The 19,445-nt window shown below is 31.8% G+C and overlaps 1 protein-coding gene and 1 long non-coding RNA gene across 7 annotated transcripts; one reads left to right on the forward strand and one right to left on the reverse strand.

Moving 5' to 3' along the window:
- Positions 1 to 10,486: 10,486 nt before the first annotated feature.
- On the reverse strand, positions 10,487 to 14,425 carry LOC122572975 (TBC1 domain family member 13). Of its 4 annotated transcripts, XR_006318619.1 has the most exons (12): positions 13,895 to 14,419; positions 13,753 to 13,826; positions 13,506 to 13,631; positions 13,094 to 13,247; positions 12,872 to 13,028; positions 12,790 to 12,792; positions 12,517 to 12,715; positions 12,254 to 12,455; positions 12,059 to 12,181; positions 11,930 to 11,987; positions 11,667 to 11,820; positions 10,547 to 11,575 (listed from the first exon to the last, which is right to left on the reverse strand). XR_006318619.1 is itself a non-coding variant. In XM_043738771.1 (11 exons), exons 1-11 carry the CDS (start codon positions 13,912 to 13,914, stop codon positions 11,746 to 11,748), a joined length of 1,188 nt encoding a protein of 395 aa, XP_043594706.1. In that variant the 5' UTR covers positions 13,915 to 14,425; the 3' UTR covers positions 10,487 to 11,745. The 4 variants fall into 4 exon arrangements, 3 of the variants coding, with proteins under 3 accessions (XP_043594706.1, XP_043594704.1, XP_043594705.1); XM_043738771.1 differs by having other exon boundaries at positions 10,487 to 11,820; positions 12,872 to 13,025; positions 13,895 to 14,425; XM_043738769.1 differs by having other exon boundaries at positions 10,547 to 11,820.
- Positions 14,426 to 14,572: 147 nt separating this feature from the next.
- LOC122572976 lies at positions 14,573 to 17,793 on the forward strand. Of its 3 annotated transcripts, none has more exons than XR_006318622.1 (3): positions 14,573 to 16,043; positions 16,125 to 16,573; positions 16,651 to 17,793. It is a non-coding gene; the product is annotated as an uncharacterized LOC122572976 (long non-coding RNA). The 3 variants fall into 3 exon arrangements; XR_006318621.1 differs by having other exon boundaries at positions 14,573 to 15,830; positions 15,930 to 16,043; positions 16,125 to 17,793; XR_006318620.1 differs by having other exon boundaries at positions 14,573 to 15,651; positions 15,889 to 16,043; positions 16,125 to 17,793.
- The last annotated feature ends 1,652 nt before the right edge of the window (positions 17,794 to 19,445 follow it).

The following is a 19,445-nucleotide window of genomic DNA, read 5'->3' on the forward strand; positions in this document are numbered from 1 at the left end:
CTAAAACGCTGTATAGTTTTGCGAACTTCCCGTTCCATAGTATAATAGTATTATTTTAAAAAGCGATAGTGTAGATTAGCGGCCACCACGAAGTCCTCGCACATGCAGAATGTGATCGTATTATTCGGATAAAAATATTTATTATGTGTATTTATTTCTTTATTTATTGCTATTAGGTACATATTTGGCATATTTAGGATATAAATTTCCTGTCATGTCTTGGAAGTCTGCAAGAACAATGTATTGTTTAAAGAAGGTCTGTGGTAAATAAAAAGTTAAGAACCGGTGGTATACATGTTTTATGCGAATTATGGAAATAAATTGTTCCTATTGGTGTGCCCATCGTTGTATAGTACATATAGGTACATATTAATTTTCATTAAAAGAGTAACAGGTGATATATATATATATATATATAAATAATCGTTTGCAATTCGATTAAATATTTGATATCTGCATAAATATAATCTAATAAAATTGAAATTAAATTGCATAAATGTGTACGGGTGTCGTTTAACATTTACATACGTATAATCATATTCATATAATCATATACGTATAATTATATCAGAATATAAGCGTTTATATATGTACTTATAGATATTTTTCGTAGGAAATGAAGAGAGAGAAACGCAATGAGAAATTACATAGCTCATCGCGTTCGTTGCACCAGGCCAGCAAATTCTGATACTTTATTGCGTGGTCGTAACAAAATCATACATAATTAGGAATGTATAACAATTATAAACTGCACTGCGCCGACTTCATAAATCACCCGACCACAGAAATGATTTAAAGCCAAAAACTTGAACTTGTGTGATTTCATAACTGTGATTAAGATCGATGATTATCGTTTATTACGTTTACATAAGGTATAATGCGAGTATTTAAAATGAGAATGAAACGATTGCATGTAATTCACGGACAATCCAACTAAATTATATAGGTACTATTTCCAAGCAATAATAATAGAGATATCCCTTGCTTATCAGCACTCTATATTTCTTTCAAGTGACTCGGAAATAGTGTTCTTTACGTTACACGCGTGTATATACACACTCCCCATTGAATTAATCTAAGCTATATACGATTCAACTGTTAGCTACTATTGAAATTTATGAGCGCAGATCGTATCTTCTTTGGTAATTGATTTAAACCAAATTATTGCACTATTATATACTTTTATTAGGTATTGTATATAGAACGTACTGACAGCGAGAGTTCATTGAAGATCTAAATTATTACAAGTGTTCTCTAAATCATCGATGAGTATGAAAAATATGGTACACATCTAGCAAAGCATTAAATGACAATTAGAATATCAACGTTGATGAAATATTAAATAATAGAGATTTTAAAGAAGAAATGTTAATATTTACCTATGTATCTATACATATAATGTATGTATATATTAGGCTTGCTACCAGTTTATTGTGGCATAATCTTAAGTCAGAAATCGGGACAACGATGTGCATATTTAGTAGTATCTATAAATCATCGACAAAATAAAATGCAACATTGAAACATTGTGTCGATTATATACCTAGAAAATAAAAATATCTTCATAGTATAATAATAGCAAGTGGCACCGTCGGTGATGAATGTCACAATATTGACTAGCAACATGAGAATGTAGCCAACGCTTGACGATCCGTTAAAATTTCTTTCTAACTTCAATTAGATCCGCCTCGACTATCGGTACCCATTCATTATGTTCCCTTTCGACCGTTTCTGGTGTTTCTTACCTGCGAATCTGTATTTTTGACCATCATCCCTTAATCTTCACCCTTGTTTCAACACATTGTAAGTACGCAAAAATATCCAATTAAAATGATTGCTGAAGATAAGCTTTGTTTGTTCTTCGTTTATTTTAAATTTCTTACTTCGAACATTTAGAAACACTATTTGCTTCATAGCGTCCTTTTTTCTTTGTTATTCACAACTGTCTAAAGGTAACGCTAAAGATATGTTTTTCATTTAAAGAACTGTATAAGTTCTTAAGGAATAATCATACACCTATATCATTATTTAATAATAATGGTTGTGTGATTCTATTTCTTTCTGTTTCTTAGATTATTATGTTGCAAATGAGGTTTATGGGATATTAAACATGTTCGCGAAGAAATTTATGCTGAATTACTAGTTAGAGTTAATGGATAAATAGATAAGTAGGATAGTAGGTAAATAGTATCAAATATTCAAAATACTTTGTTACATTCACGCTTTATACATTACTTCGTACATTACTTCACACTTTGCTGTTATTTATCTAGAACTATTATATATTGCATTTGTTTACTTATTTCCTTTTTTATTACCTAATATCTAGCTACCTGGAAAATTGACATTACGCACGAAGTAAAAACGATGAGAAACCTAGTTGGTAATAAATATATCCATCATTCATTGCAGCAAAAAATATCCGGGAGAACCGGAAAATTTCTAATGATTGACTAGTTCATGTTTCTGTTAGTTCACGCAACATGACGTCGTGATTTTCTCTTTGTCACAGGATCGATAGTGTACTAACGTGTCAAAAGATATTTGTCGGATTTGTCAATGGTCAAACACTTTGTCAAGCAAAATCTTATACAGAGAGTTTCAGCCTTCTTAAAGCTTGCTGTTTGTCACGTGCTGTAGTAAACACTATAATTACACGGTTAGTTTACGACTTTTGAGACGTGAAAATGTTGTGACATGGCGATAATGGCAAATTGCAGGCAAATAAATGTGTTAAAACATCAAAAACATTTTATATTCTCTTTACTTGCGAGTAGTATACGTAGTTAGAAGTAAAAATGTATATCGATGCTAAAAGAAATCTGTAACATAACACGCGCGAACACAAATTTCAATTGTTATAAAAATAATTGCTACAAAATACGAAGTACCAGGATTTCGCTTAATCGCAGAATGAGAAGTAAATGTACATATATCTTCTAAAAGATATTTACTTATGAAAAACAATGAAAAAGTAGCAACTAAGTACATATCTAAGGATTATTATACCTATGTAATGCGATACATACAGCTTATATATTATTTTTAATCTTCAAGAAATTTCATAATATTTATTTTAGTTGCAGCCGAGACTAACAAGACTCGACAAGGTCGCAAATGCTTAATACAGAAGTTAAATATTCTTCTCACCGTCGTCAATAATTGAAAGGAAATTTAAAGTCATTAAGCAAAGGTAGGAAGTATTAAAAATTTCTAGGCCCATAAATTATTTTTCCTAACGGTAATGAGCATTTAAGTACCATTTATTAACTGTACCGTATTGTGTAATTTTTGCTAACAGAAATTAAGGAAATATCTGGTCCATGAAATACGTTAGTCGGAGCTTAAGGTAATTTAATAGGGATACACAGATGCGGGTGCAAGAAGGATGACCCTAGAACGTTACAGTTCCGATCAAAAATAGAACACAATATTATAACAAAATTGCACGGGCAGACTAAACATGCCCTTTGCCCTCTGCTTTGAATTGACATTTCTAATTCGTAAATGCTTGTCAAGTCTCATTTATTTCACATTTCACTACCTTAATTCGAATGTTTTTGTTTATCCATAGCTTTAAAGACACAATTACAGAAATCTAGAGAGAAATTTATTTTATCTATTATTTGGAATGTATTACCGTATACTATGTACATTTGAATATATTCTGCAAATTTTTAGAATTATCTTTACCAAGTACTCCATAGTAAGTACTCCATCCCAGTGTAATTAACAATTTTTACTTTCTACGACATCTGCGTTTCAAAATCCTGTTAATTTATTTGCTTTTTAACTTACTTAGGACTTAAACTTAAACTTGGAACCTAGCTTAGAATATAATATTAATATTTTCTGACCTTTTACCAAATTGTACATAGAATACTTTGTAGAAGGACCGGTGTTTCGTCCGGAAGATTAAGAAAGGTAGAAGCCAGGGAAAATAGAAAATTTACTGTCGCCTATAAAAATGCCACTTCGAGACTCGTGAACAATAAACGTTTGATTTACTATTCAGTTGTCGTAATGAACTTTCTACTTAGGAACTTTAAATTTTCCACCATCCAAAAACAAAAGAAATTTACAAATATCTCATTAAAAATTAATAATTTATTTAGGATTTTCCTCTTCGTTTAAATTATTTTACTAAATTTTTCCGTTTAACAGTCGCTATTTTGAAAAATAATTCCAACGATATCCTTGATATTTTTTATCCATATTTCTTCTTTCAAAACCCAAACTATAATATTTTACCAAATGTCCTAATGGACAAATTGTAAAATGATTTATTTAAAAATAAAAAAAAAAAAAAAAATATTTCTTCTTGCATCTAGTTACTAGCTATACGCAATTTTACAGTTATTATATTTTGCAATCATATCATGTTAGCGATCAAATCATATTAGCAATCATGTACAGGATGTACGAAAGAAATCTCGCGCGAAGAAGAACTGAAACGCACACACGTAAGACGAGATAAGAGATAAACGATTTAAAAAGTGACGGCACGTATCTCCGTGCGATATTACGCGTGCTTAAAAGAGTTTTCAAACCGCTGACATTTGCGTCAATCGTTTCTTTACGCAGATTATGCGTAATCATTGAGTACACAATTAGACAGCGATATTTGCATAATAACGTGTATAAGTCGCGGTGACTCGACAGTTTTATTGAGAACAAAACATTAATCTTGGAAGTTAAGAGAAACAATGCATATTGCCCATTATGTAGATTTATCCAAATATCCAAGACAGGCACACGTTTTTACTTTCATCCGTTCTGTTATCAAAAATAATTCTGGCAAAGAAAGATTTCGAAGATTGCTCGTATGAAAAGTACGGTGGCTTCAAAAGTATTCGCACACAATTCTATTTATTACTTGCGACACTTACATACTAATCGATTAATTTTAGATTTAGGTATGTTACATTTCGTACCATTTAGTAGGACTTTCGTATGAATACAAACAGTTGATATTATAAAACTGAAACGTAGGATTTATTAAAAATCATTCGAAATCAAGGCTATGTGAAAATGCTACACAAAGTATTTGCGAAAGTGTGTTTAGTATAGAACGATGTACATATACGTATGAAACGAAGACGAAATAATTTCTTTTTTCATCTATTCCTCTTTCATATTTTTGCACGCGTATGTATAAAGGTCACAGTTGCGTGAACCTGAAAAAACACTAATTTACGGATACATCTTCCTTTCTTCGCCAAGTTGACTTTAATGATCGGTACAATAAACACGCTTTTTTTCTTTTATAGCGCTATAAACACTTCTTTGATGAAAGCGTACACAAGTGCTTACAACTGCTCTCCGCATGATGCACTTTATTTATTTCAAGTTTCTCGCCAGTAAATACTTCGATAGATTTTAACATGGAATCAAATTATAAAGTACATTATTCACAATTTAACAATAAATTTAACTCTAAAATTGTGAAGATTTACAACGATATATGTGTATAATTGTTTCTTCGCGACTATATTACTTCTATTTAAACGTTAATTGATTCTGACATGCCACACTGTGTCCGCCTCCACTTACCTTCTTATCGTAATAATCAAATAATAAATCAAACGAAACATAAAACTATACATTATTATACTAATTTGCGAGATTATAAATTGACACATAAACTTCGAATGAACGTCATTATCTAGCTTATAAATGGCAAACAAGACAATAGATAGATTATTATCATTTCAATTTATATTATTATCCTGTTTAGGAACATAGACAAATAAATTCGTCAGTTAAAAGATATATTGCCCAAAATCGACAGAATTCATAGATAACGTTTTATTTATATAAATTGATGCGAATGAATCATATCAACGAATCTGCTATCTACATCAATCTACCTATATGAATTATATATATTTATATAAACATAAATTATACACATACATTATTTATATGTTTTGATGAAGACGAAAGAGTGAATTAATTACAGACTTAAAAGGAGATCTCCTTGATGACCGAATTAGAAAAGGTGTTAGTACGTTCGAATGCATTGGTTATCGCAAATTCCATGCAGAACATTTAGTTATACTGCAGCGCAGTGGCTGTGAGTCGCAACCTCTTGATTATTGCACCTATGGGAAACATGATGGCACATCAGGGCATCGCAACGTCTCGTAACTTTACATAAAATTAGTACCTAAAAGCCCTTTGTCTTCATGGAGCCCATGAAATAACTGTACTCCTGCGAATATTATACCTGGGCAATCGTTACGTTTAATCGAAATAGATTGATACTATAGAAAATTCGATAAATCTAGAAGGATAAAGAAAAAGTCGTACTGGTACAGCTTGTGGAAAGAATTGAAACCATCATTTGGAAAGCGAAAGAGTAAATGTCATAAATATCGTTCTTATTTATGATATTTAACTTGCGTGGTTCTTGTGTAAATTATTGCTCCTGTGTAAAATATGTACCTAAAAGCCCTTCGTCTTCATGAAGACCATGAAATGTTGTACTCCTGCGAATATTATACCTGGGCAATTGTTACGTTTATTCGAAATAGATTAGTATTATAGAAAATTCGATGAATCTAAAAGGACAAAAAAACAAAGTCGTACTGATACAGCTTGTGGAATGTATTGAAACTGCCATTTAGAAAGCGAAGGAGTAAGTGTCATAAATATCATTCTCATTTATGATATTTAACTTGTGTGGTTCTTGTGTGAAGTATTGGTCCTGTGTAAAATTTGTACCTAAGGGCCCGTTGTCTTCATGGAGCTCATGAAATAATTATACTTCTGATAATATTTATACCTGCACAATCGAAATATATAATTATTATAGAAAATACGATAAATCTAAAAGGATAAAACAAAAGTCATCCTGATACGAGTTGTGGAATGAATTGAAACCGTCATTTGGAAAGCGAAGGAGTTAATATCATTCTCATTTGTGTTATTTAACTCGTCATTCCTAAATTATTAATAATAAATAATAATAAACAATAATTTGTAAATTATTAATAATATCGTTGTCCACCGATACATTGCGGCATATATACCTCTTTCAAATAAATATCGTAAAATTTTATTGTAAACAATATTATACAAGAAAGGTTTAATGCAGATGAAGGTGTGAAAGTTAAATAGTCGAATAATAAGTATCACGAAGTTCGAATTCCCATCCCCTAAACGTTTATTATGTATTTGGTATAATCATAAAATGTTACGATCGGTTAATAGGCAAGCAAAGAAATTAACAGAATCTTAACGAAATTTATAGATGTGATTACCAAGTCAAGTATGCAAACAATACATTGCACAATATAAATTCCTTTTTCTCGTATATAATTTATAGCTCAGGTAATCGTTATCTAGTAGACTGATCAATCATATCGTTCCAATCACCGATCGAATGAATCAAATAAATCTAAATTATCTTAAAAAATGCGTACGATAGGCGCCAATATACGTATAAATTATCCAAAGTGGAGTATAATTATAATTTTCAATACGCCGCATTATAGTTATAATTTCAAATGTATTTTTTTAATTGCATTCGCAACAACATAAATTTACATAAAAATATGCATTCTGGTATTGTAATGAAGATATTCGTGCGGACGCACTTTATGCATCGCTGTAGCGTCGAAAATACTAATAAACCAAAAATACCAGACAACGGGGTACAAAACATCGTAGTAAAAAATATTGAGACAAAAAAATGGTAAGGTCCTTCCCAAAAAGAAGAAATTCGTGAAAGCTACCCGACTACGGTAAAAGATAAGGTACGTTCATTTTCAATGGAGGTCTGGTTCATCACTTTTCCTTCCTGTACCAAAAGGTACACGATGTTTTCAAACCGCATTTAAACGGCATTAATTTTATTGCATGGTAATTACGTCGCAACTGCCGTACCTTCGAGGGACCATTGTTATCACACGTGTAGTAAGTCCGGAAAATTTTACGACCGAATTTGCCTGAACAAATTATCTTAACTTCACGCTCGCAAAAATAATTGCATTTCGTACTTCGAAGATACCCAAACGACGTCACTTGACCATTGAAAAGGTATTAAGCTGAAACCGAGCCAAGCACACATTTCGGGAACAAATAGTGGACGACAGCTGGATAATTTCTTGTATGAATTCGTTCAGTATCAAACTGCTGATCAACTATCAAATTCGATATAAGGTTTACTGCACAAGACATGATACAAGGCTAATTGTACGTATAATACAATTGGCAAAGGGACGATGCAACATGAAAAAATTACCTGAAAATGTAGAATACAATTTCGTTTTACGTTTCCGCGTCTTTCACGCACGTAGATTTATTCTAGTTTTGTCCAGTTAAGCAAACAAACAAATATTTATTAGATAAATGAGATGGATTATGTATGAAACTAATAACATGTTCGAAATTATTATTTAGGTTAGGATATCCTACATATATATATATACGTATAAATATGTACATAATATATAGTACGATTTCTATTATATAGGTATGTATAATATAAAGTTATAAAACCAGCAAGGAGGCAAAAGACCAAAGGACAATAATGTGTACTCGTAAGTTGCAATAGTTTGTAGCCATTAGTTTTAGCGACTAGAGATAAGAATATGCCAAGGAGTGTAATACAATAAATGTCAGAAATGTAAACCGAAAGTTCGTCCAAAGCCGAAAGGCGCGGACTAAAAATAAATAATAATAATAATAATAATAATAGTAATATAAAGTTAAATTTGATCCGGAGCTTGTAATAAGACTGTCCACGTTAATTTATATCCGCGTTTTATGTTTCGAGTTTGATAATAAATCCATGAACCGCGAGCTAGAGGTCATTGGGGATTCGATCATTTGACTCCGCCTATGAGGGCACAGATATTGGAGCACCTCTTTATCTTGTTTAACGTTCGTATGAATGCAACAGCACGAGAATTTCCAGGATAGGTTGTCCTAAGTTGAAGGCATGCCTTGGAACAACCGGTTCGACCACTCTCCAATGAAACCAGGACCCGTTCTTTCGATTAGAATCTTATGGACGTGGTGAAAGATCGAAGACGAGGATTTCAAGATGGTAGTCTTGAATCGTTGGTTCAATTTTGTTGAACCTTCATCTATGAAGTTTGATCTATTTTTAAATATGATGGAATATTTTTGCGATCCATGTGGATATTTATGAATTTTAGATATGTATAGGAACCATGATATTGAAATGACATTTTTACTCGTGATAAAGAAATTGGAAATTTCAAAATTGTTGATTTATATATAAATCGTATTAAATAATATAGAAATCGAATTTTGCATTGTAGATTCGTGAAGTTTGATTGTTACATATATAGCTTTACTTCCATCTTCATGTTTTTCTACTTCATGACATTAAACTTATTAAAATATTTTTAGTCTTAATTTCTTATTATATTCTTACTTATAATCATATATATAGTATTTACAATTTTTTTTCGTTAAACCCTTCATTTCCTATATATAAGTATGCATTTATTTTAATAAAGTGAAACCACAGCCATCCTAATAGTTTATCATAGAGTAACAAATATTAGCGGCTATCTGTAACAATAAATTAATATTAATATGTGTTTGAATGAATCTTTTCAAATTTGTGGAATCTTTGTACATAGCGAACCAATCAGCATCATTCGAACGCCGCCGAATATTGACGACGCCGTACGAAGTTGGCCGAAAACAGGTTCTTAGCGGTGACAAGAAAATGAGCGGCAAAACCCTGCGCCGTACAAGTATATAAGTTTTTGATCATTTTCGCATGACAAGAGTTGATTTGGCTCTATCGATCAAACAGCAGGATCAAATCATTGCAGAATTACGTAATTACACAAATTATTGTACAGAAAATGATGATTTTATTGTACGGTTACTGCATTGACGAAGCATTTCATTGTTTAAAATCCCTCCAATATCCACAATCCTCAAATCCTTTTTAACTTCCATTAGTTTAAGGAATAAGTTATAAAAAATGACGAAAAATTTTGATAAAATTGGTGAATATTAAGAGATAAAACAGCATAAAAAGTATTCGAAACCTCCTGAAATTTCTGGAAATGTTATCATTTTCCAAGAAAATTTAAGAGCGGAAAATTTACCGCACGAATGAAAACATTTGTAAAGAGACAAAGAGTATACAATCTTGAAGGTGGTAAGAATGTGTCGATAAATCTTGGAATTTGATGTCAATTTTCAGAATTTTCGAAAGTTATTTCGCGGATATTTTCTTATACAATTTCGCTTAAAATTTCATATGTTCTTAACTAATTTTTTCACTAGTTTCAATTCATTTTATTTATTGCTTATCATTAGTTCCTACTTCAACCACTGCTGGCGGTGCAATCTTATTCTATACTCAGTCGATAACGTTGAAAGTGATACTTAAATGGTAAAACATTCGCAAGTTAATAAATAAAGCAAATCGCAATACTTCAAAGCCTGAGATAAACAGACAGAAAAGGTGGGTTATAGAATATATATAGAATTGTAAAGAAAACAATTTATGCAAATATAACATTTTTTTATTTTATAAACGCAGAACAAACGACGCAGGTCATTACAAAAATAAGATTACAAAATATAATATTTCACTTAAACACAGTACGTAATTATTGCGCGTACAAACGATAATAATATTGGTGTTTAATGATTACAAAATGTATGTCGAATCAGCCAGTATTACAGACGCATTCGCACATCTTTTATTTTCTTTCTGCGCTCTTGTAATTATTTAATAACTACTAGATTACCTTTCACACTTTTTTCGTTAAGAAATTTTTATGAAATTTCAACTTACTAATAAATGCATTTTTGAATATCCAAACATTTGTTCCTTCCGTTTTTTTTCTTTTTGGACATAACAAAGGTTAGATCTTTAATATGGCTGAATTTTTCATTCACAGCACAGTTATTATGTTTTTCTTAACCCTTAACAAAAGTACTTTTTATTCAAAATGTCTACTTTGTAAAAGTAAACTTGCTCCTTTCTTTTATTGCTATTTATATGTATATATCTTAATCGAATCATTCAATCAAAAAAAAGAAAAAAATAATAACAATAAGATTAATGGCGATACTGTAACTTAAAATTTTTAAATGTAACATCCTTTTAATATTTAGTTTACATAAAATATTTAAACTCACTTATTTATATAAATTTAAACATACTAAAGTGCAATCAATTTTCTAGGAAGAAAAATAAAGAAAAAATACTTAAGTATAAATCTTATCAATAACAAATAACTAAATATATCTGCAGAAATGCGATAAGAATCATTGAGTTTACAACAAACTTCATTTCTTGTTAAGGGTTAAACGAGTCTCTTTATCTCGATTAATAAAGAAACAGAGAGCCAAATTCAGATTCTACCGATCCCGGCCTCCCAGATACATACAAATGGAAAAATTTTTATATTTTGGGAGTATAAAACGTTGTTTAAAATCATTTTACTTTTCAACGATTCTTACACGTAATACGATATTTACGTTATATCTATATATGTATATATCTATGCGAACCATTTAGAACGACTCTTTTAGTTCTGATAAGTTGTTCGCGTAAGGATGCTCAGGCCTATGTGTAAGATCATAATTTGCATTGTAGAAATGAGAAAATGAGAGAAATAAGAAGAAACAAAGGGAATAACAGCGTTAGGAATATATACCTTTGAAGGATGTTTAAGCACTCCACTCCAAACCTTTCGTTTATACTTTCAATTCTTTATGAAACAGCACAAATATACGTTACGAGTTCAGACTTTTGCCTGCTAATGCAGCTGCCTTAGAAAGTACTATTTGGATGTCAACCGAAGGAAAATTCTAAAACAGAATCGGAATAAACATTACTGCATTAAAGTCAATAATATTTCAAAGGATATCTTACATTCAGTTTTAATTTTCTATGTGATATAAAGGAAATATAACTTACTTGTAAAAGTTTAACATTTGTAGCAAAGTCCCCAGCAAGTAATTGGTCCCTCAAGAGTCTGAAAATTTTCACATGCTTAAATTATATTCATGTTTGAGACCAAAATTTATTGCAACAAAAGATACTTACAAAATCATGGCACAGCAAATATGTATCAAAAAACTGAATCTATTCTCGTCAGCAAAAAGAGAATCCCAAATTCTCATGACATCGGGTAATGGAAATTCTTGTGAGAGAAGAAGCGTTAGCCATCTAGTCAGAGGATAATTTTTATTTATAAAAATAATAATTTCTAAAAAAAGAAAATTATTTCTATTAGCTTACCTGAAGCTATAGTATTGTGGACATAATTCTTGTTGATGCAAACGCATCCAAACTTCAGGGTCATTAACTTTGACTTGAGTTGTGAGCTTACCCATCATCGAATTTATTCCAAACTCAGCTTCATCCAGTGATTTTATAAAGAAGTCACGGATCTCACTCATCAGATTGGTGAAGCAAAAAAATGTATCTGCTTCCGCATGTTCTATAAGAAATATGTAAATGTGAAATATAAAGATTTTAAAAGTGTATTTTTCAATGATTACCTCTCCAGTTTTGGTCAGGGTCACAAGCAAATGCATGATATATAGGTCCAACAATTTCATTCATACCCTGTACATATCCTTGTCCTGGATTTAATTTGGCATACAGAAAGAGTATCCTTTCTAAAACTTCCCAATGAGCTTCACCACCTTCCGCTAGTGGTGCATAATCTTCTGTAGCTTTTCTAATAGATACTGCTATCTATAGGTAAACAAATGAAGTTTTTTCACAACACCAATTTAAGATATGAAATTGAAGTAGTTAAACGGCATTACCTGCTGCTTTCCATCCACAATAAAGCATAAGAATCAACATTAATTTCATTTTTTATTTATAGTATTATTAAATATGAAATACCTTAGTGATACCCAGTCCCTTTCTTTCTACATTTGCACTTCTTAAAACTGTATGTTGCACTCTATGATGTAAACGTCTCTGTCCATTAGCATTTACAATCTCTTTACGTGGATAATCGGTGCCTTGTTGGAAGAACGATATATCTGGACATAATCTTCTACAAATATAATTCATTATATTTCTAACATAAGAAACTGTTATATCATATGGTCAAAAACATACCTAACATCTTTGTCTATTTGTAGAAGAACTTCATTATCTTTAAAGTAGGTTTGCCACTTACTATCAGGATTTAAATTTAATGGATGATCATGAAGTGTAACATCTACTCTTTCTCCATCACTATTTGCTTCACCTGGCGTGACAATGAGATCCTCTGCAATGCAATTTCATTACCGACTATTTCATTATTTATACCTTTATGATCGAAAACCACAGGTGCAAAACATCATGAGTTACATTTTATTTATATATTATATATATATATTTATCTTTTATAGAAGAACAATAAAATTCAATATGCTGTTAATTAAATTCACATCAAAACTATCTTTCCATCTGAGTTTGGTATTAACTTATCATATTTTTCCATGTGGTCTTCAACTGTTTATCAAATAAGAGAAACAAACTGTACCAATAAATGTTTTATAAAGCGTTCTTTTACGAATAAGCGTTTCTGACCAACTGGCTCTTGTTGAAGGTAGATAATTTAATAAAAGTTTCCAGCATAGAGGTCTCAAACCTCCTTCATCTGGTATTCCTATAAATAATTAACTATCATTTAGTAAGCTTTTCTAATCTATCCATTTATTACAACATCCACTGCGACACACAGAGAAGATTAAAAGATATATATATATACACATATATAAAACACATACCATGGAAGCATAATCGTTTCAGATTAATGAGATCTATTTCTTCAGCGTTTAGTGCATCATCGAATTCATATAATCTAAAGAAAGAACAAGTATATATAACTGAAAATTTTTCAAATCAACTAAGATTTCGTAATATAATTACCTCTTTCTTAAAATACTCATGGTGACTGTGCGCGGCACATGCGGTGCTTAACAAGAAATCCACTATGTTCTTATCGGCATTCAATAGGCATGTGGGCGTAGAGCAATACCCACTTCTTACATTATTGTCAGTGGCCGGCCAGATTGACAGGCAAACTAACCGCCATTTTTCCTGTTACGCACTGTTCGACCGCTTACATCAAACAATGATTCAAGGGTCTCGTATCAGGGTGTGGAATAATCTTTCTTATCATAGCAATATGGCACTTTATACTCGTGACTTCGTAACTACAAGCACGTGAACTACAGTTTCTGCACAATCTACTCGCAGTCGTAGTGGCGGGATAGCGACGGGTAACAAGGGGAAGGTACAGGTGTGGAAATCGCTCTCCAAACGGCACTACGTGAAAGTTGTAGTACGCGTATAGTGTTACAAAAGCCTTATAGGTTTTCTTAAAATGGATTTTCGTTTTTTAAATATCTTGGCTTAAACTTTATATGGACCGAGTAACTCAGATATATGACACATATTGCTCAAAACGTACTGTAGCTATAATGCTACAATACGTATTTACAACGCGGCTGGTTCGGGTTCAAATCCGGCAGAAGGTTTTTACTAATTCTCATTTATTTTTCTACTTTTTTTGTTTTCTTTCGTTTCTCTTTTTTACGAATCTTACCATGGAAATATTATATATTACATATTATACATATTTATAAATATTATAAACTGTACTACATATTACATATTATATACCACATGTTATACATTATTTTACACAAATTTCAAAGTTGAAAATGCATTTATAATCTAACATATTATCCCAATCGCCTCATTCACAAGTGTAAATATATTATTAAATGATAAAAATGTAGATAAAATGCAAACTTCTGTTGAGTTCGAATCCAAACTAACAGCTTTCTAAGCAACTACCATAACGTTATACTATTACTATTGGGTTGTCCGGAAAGTTCGTTCCGATTTACATTTCGATTCAATATACATTTATTGAATCATATAGATGGCATTTTGTTCCACAACTTTTCTCCATCTTTCACGTAAATCGAATATTCCATCCTTCCAGAACCTCTCAGGTTTTTCGGCGAAAATCTTTTCAATATGATCTTTCATGTCGACGAAATTCCTTAAAAATCGAAATGAACTTTCTGGGCAATCAAATAGTTTACAATATGTAGTATTTTATCGAGGCTTGAAGCTAAGACAAAGACGAATTAGGACTAAATATTATCAATAATTAAAGATTATAATCAAATCTAATCGAAGAATATAATCAACCATATATAAACCAATACTAATATAAATATATCAATAACTAAGGCTAAATACTATCGAAGACTTATACAAACTATAGTAATACACACGTATACTTATTATGTTAGTTGAATAGTATGTACGAGGATTCTACATATATAGTAATTACCATATACAGTTGTATAATATGTATTTATGCGCAGAGCATACATAATTCTATTGAATACATTGCTTGTCGCCTGTGGTTCAGGTCAATCATCAATAAAGGTTGGTATTCTCCCTATAATTGTCGCAATAACCAATGTCTGAAGTCGAACAGAATAGTTGTTCAGTTCGTGAAGTATTCTTTTGTCTTGTAGTTTTCGACTGTGATGGTAAATTATAAGCATATTTTCTGAATCCTGAATCAGACCTTGCGCCTCTAAATGTACGAATTTTTCGATCGAGGTGTATCCAGTTTATTTTGTAATTTCGAAGTATTAAGGGTAGGTGGAACTAAACATTAAGCTGTTATCTTCGATGTCTCTTACTTTGGTCCAGTAGTTCCTAATTATTTTCAGTATGAGGAGGCCAATTCTTATGATATTAGCTTTATCGTGTAGATCGTCTTTGTTAACATATTTTGTATCAATCTTTGCCCGTGACTTTATTTACGTGGGACCCTGTGAGTTTGATGGATATTTATTATATTTGTTTTACTGTATTTGTTTTATGCTATCTAGATGAGGCCATCATCTCACGCAGTATCTGATACTTTGTCCAGGTCAATTAGTACTGTCCGAAGCATTGATTTATATTGCTTGCCCAAGAAATGTTAACTGTAAACTGTGTTGTGCTTGAAACTGTGTCGAGTTTTGAGGATCATGTTGTGCTTATGGTAGATTAGTTACATAATGAGCTTATTGGTTTCAATTTATTTTGGTGGAATTATGGCTTAGAATACTCTGCTTATTTTCAGGTAATAAACAAATAGCACGATCATCCGATAAGATTATCTTCTTGCAGAGGATTCATGGGGAGAGATTTGCAGTTTTCCATATTCTAGGAAAGTATTTTAGATTTAAACAGATTTAAACAGAATGATACTGTGTAGTGGTTTGTTAATGTTAACTACAGCTTCCACATAGTGCCATTTCAAATGCGATTTCCACAACTGTGACTCCCTCTTGTAAGTATTTAATCAAGTGATTTTCCCAACGAAATAGCCGACCTACATATTAATACAGGACGAGAGAACTCATAGATACTCAACATACTGACTCAACCGTTTCACATTTTTCACAAGTGACTGTGGCTGATCTGTAACGTGCATATATATATATACATCCACACACATACGTGTACACATATACGCGTACATACATTCGATGGATACGAAGGTACAATGGAGATGAAACTGATAATGTGGTAGGTTCATAGGGCATGAAATAAGAGGCCAAGTGTTGACTAGAGGGTCATTAACAAAGTTATCTTTTTTTTCAAAGGAGCAAACAACTGCGAGAATTTGATAATTTTATGCCGCATATTTCCGTAGTTAAAAAGCTATTTCTGAGTCAACGCTTTTAATTTTTCATGTTTATCGTGTTCTCAATAGCTGAGTCATAATAATCCCAATAGTCATACTGACTCGCCAATCCTAATCGAAGTTCGTTCGGGTATTGCTAGAACTTGTACAGAATCTGTATATCCTTGGTAGCATTACTCACATTTTTCTCGTCAAAGATCAGGGTAATAAACAATGTATAACGCACGAGCATTCTGATCAGGCACTTTCGTTTTGAGACTTGCTAGACATCGAATCTAGCAAAGTCAGTCTCGTGCGAGCTTTTTAGAGCTCCAAGCAGTTGTAGAGTAAACTAGTCTCTCAGTAGTCAGAGAGAACAGTTTCGAATCGCTAACATCATGAAGCAGTTCCTGAAGAGCTTGATATTGTAGATTAATTTACTCAGTCGGTAACGTTAGACGAAGCAACGGATCCTCACGACATATTAAATGTATTAAGTTTAATGCAGAATATATTAATAATGAAGGTAGAGATGAGGAATTAGAAAGAAATATTAAATTCAGATGTTAGGGGCAAAAGCGAAAGAAAACATGATAGTAAATAATACAGAGACAAACTTAACTGCACATAGGAGAACAATATATTTAACGGTACATCCATGATTTTGAATTTTGATGTTGAATAATGTGCAGACAAATTAATGAAAAACTAAAACCTGGACAATAAAGTGAACTCTGTCAGGCGCTTTTAGATTGTCGTGTAGAAATGAGAACATATAAAAATTCTTTAGATTTTTGTTTAGTCGGTTTTGTGTGATCAATAAAATGTATGTCACATCATTTGAGAAAATTTCTCAGGATTCGTATCATACAGCATGCCGTTTAGATATAAATAAATTCCGTAATGTAGCAAAGTTTCTTCGCTCACTTACTACTTACTGATCCTATATCGTGGCAAATATTATCTCGTATAAAATTAATCCGACAAATTCCAACAGGATATTTATCAAAATTTTATTTCAAGAACTTACCGAATACGTGCGAGTATCTGAACTTTAATCAAAGTGTGAAATACATTACGTTAAAGCATACATTTGAAGGTTTGCTATCGCAATAAATCCTCTAGTTTCAGTTGTCTCGTAGATGATCTAAGGAAGCATTTGAATAAAGTAGAATTTGTACAAAAAAAGATAAGTAATAAATATTTTTACCTTTTATTAATTCATATTGTTAGTATATTTATTGCACCACACATCCGTACATTATTCAATGTCTTTCGGATATGTAATGTACATAGTATAGTCCTACAATCCTATATTGCAACAAATACATAAAATATAATGCAGTACAAAAAACAGAACAATATAGTATATAGGTAATATTCGGATAATCGTATAGCCATGCTTCTTGCGTTTGATTGCTCTTCCTCCCCAATTTTCCGTGCTGTGGTTCCTTGCTTATTGTTTCCAGAAAATGTTGTTCTCGTATATTCTAGCCTTTCGATGATTCATATACAACAACTTGTAGAAATGTATATTTGTAAATATCATTGAAATATGGATTTTAGGGGAAGAAGATTATCGTAAGGAGTTATAAGATTATTGCATGAAGGATATAAACGTACATATAGTTGACTTGTAATTTGATATACGATGTATACGCATATATACATATACACGTATGTATATACATATATATGTATATAACGAAAGAATGTTAAAAAATTTTTTTGGAGATCTGTCGTATTCAGCCAACAGCTTTTCGCAGCACTTTCGCGTGCTCCTTCATATTCTGCTAATATAGAATAAATCAATGGGAATAGGATAAGAAAGACAAGAGACGGGCTAACATTGTTTATTACTTTTTGTATTCAAGGTATCTCGAATGAATTATTACAAGCAATAATATAATCAAAGGTAATGAATAGAAAGCGATGAAACTAAACAATCAGACGTTACACCTCACTCGTTATTGGTCACAATTATCTCATTCTCGAATGATTGATTTTATTTCGCATTTTTACGGTTCTTCTCTCACGCTCTCTCTCTCTCTCTCTTTCTCTCTCTCTCTCTCTCTCTCCATTTAATAATTTGTACTTCTCTATTGGCGCAATCCCTTGCCTCTCTATAGTCTCTAAGAAACCGGTTGATTGCTTCACCAACGTTGACAGATTTGCGAGGTTTTACTATACGTTATCTTTACGACGATAATAATGTCGATGAAACGATGCGACTCGATTTCGTATTTATTACCAGTCTTCGGCATCTCTCAAAACGTGTATTCTATCGCACAAAAAATGTAAAAAGAAAAAGGAAGAAAAAAAGAAATAGGAAATATTAAATAAAACGAAAAATATAGTAAAAGATGATCGACAATGATTACTTACGAATAAAAGATACAAATTCTATTTCGTTGATTGAGAAAGGAAATTTCTCTTTTAGAATCTAAAGAGAAACTCCTTTAGAATCTAAAATGTAGTAGGAAATTAACGGAAGAAGTCGGAGTGAAAAAGCATTCGAAAGTTTGAGGCGGCTATTTTCCTGTTGAGATCATTTTTTTCTTGTCTCGTTCATAGTACGCGTGATTCCATTTGTATGCACGCGTGCACACGCATCTGAACAAGAACAGGGGGTGGTTAAGTCCGGAAAACTAAATTGAGTCACATCGTTACGAAGATCATTACGTTTAACGACGACAAATTAGTCGTCGTTTACATCAACGCGTTCGATTCAATAAAATCTGGTTGATTAACAGTAAAATGAACGTGTTTTAGTCG

Source organism: Bombus pyrosoma, linkage group LG11, assembly GCF_014825855.1.
Source record: "Bombus pyrosoma isolate SC7728 linkage group LG11, ASM1482585v1, whole genome shotgun sequence".
Taxonomy (NCBI): Eukaryota; Metazoa; Arthropoda; class Insecta; order Hymenoptera; family Apidae; genus Bombus; species Bombus pyrosoma.

Excerpts from the sequence above, each read along its gene's own strand:
- LOC122572975 (XM_043738769.1), bottom strand. The coding sequence starts at position 13,914 with ATGAGTATTTTAAGAAAGAG. Across the intron at positions 13,827-13,894 it reads ATGAGTATTTTAAGAAAGAG|ATTATATGAATTCGATGATG; the intron begins GTAATTATATTA and ends TTCTTTCTTTAG. Across the intron at positions 11,988-12,058 it reads ATTTGCTGTGCCATGATTTT|ACTCTTGAGGGACCAATTAC; the intron begins GTAAGTATCTTT and ends GAAAATTTTCAG.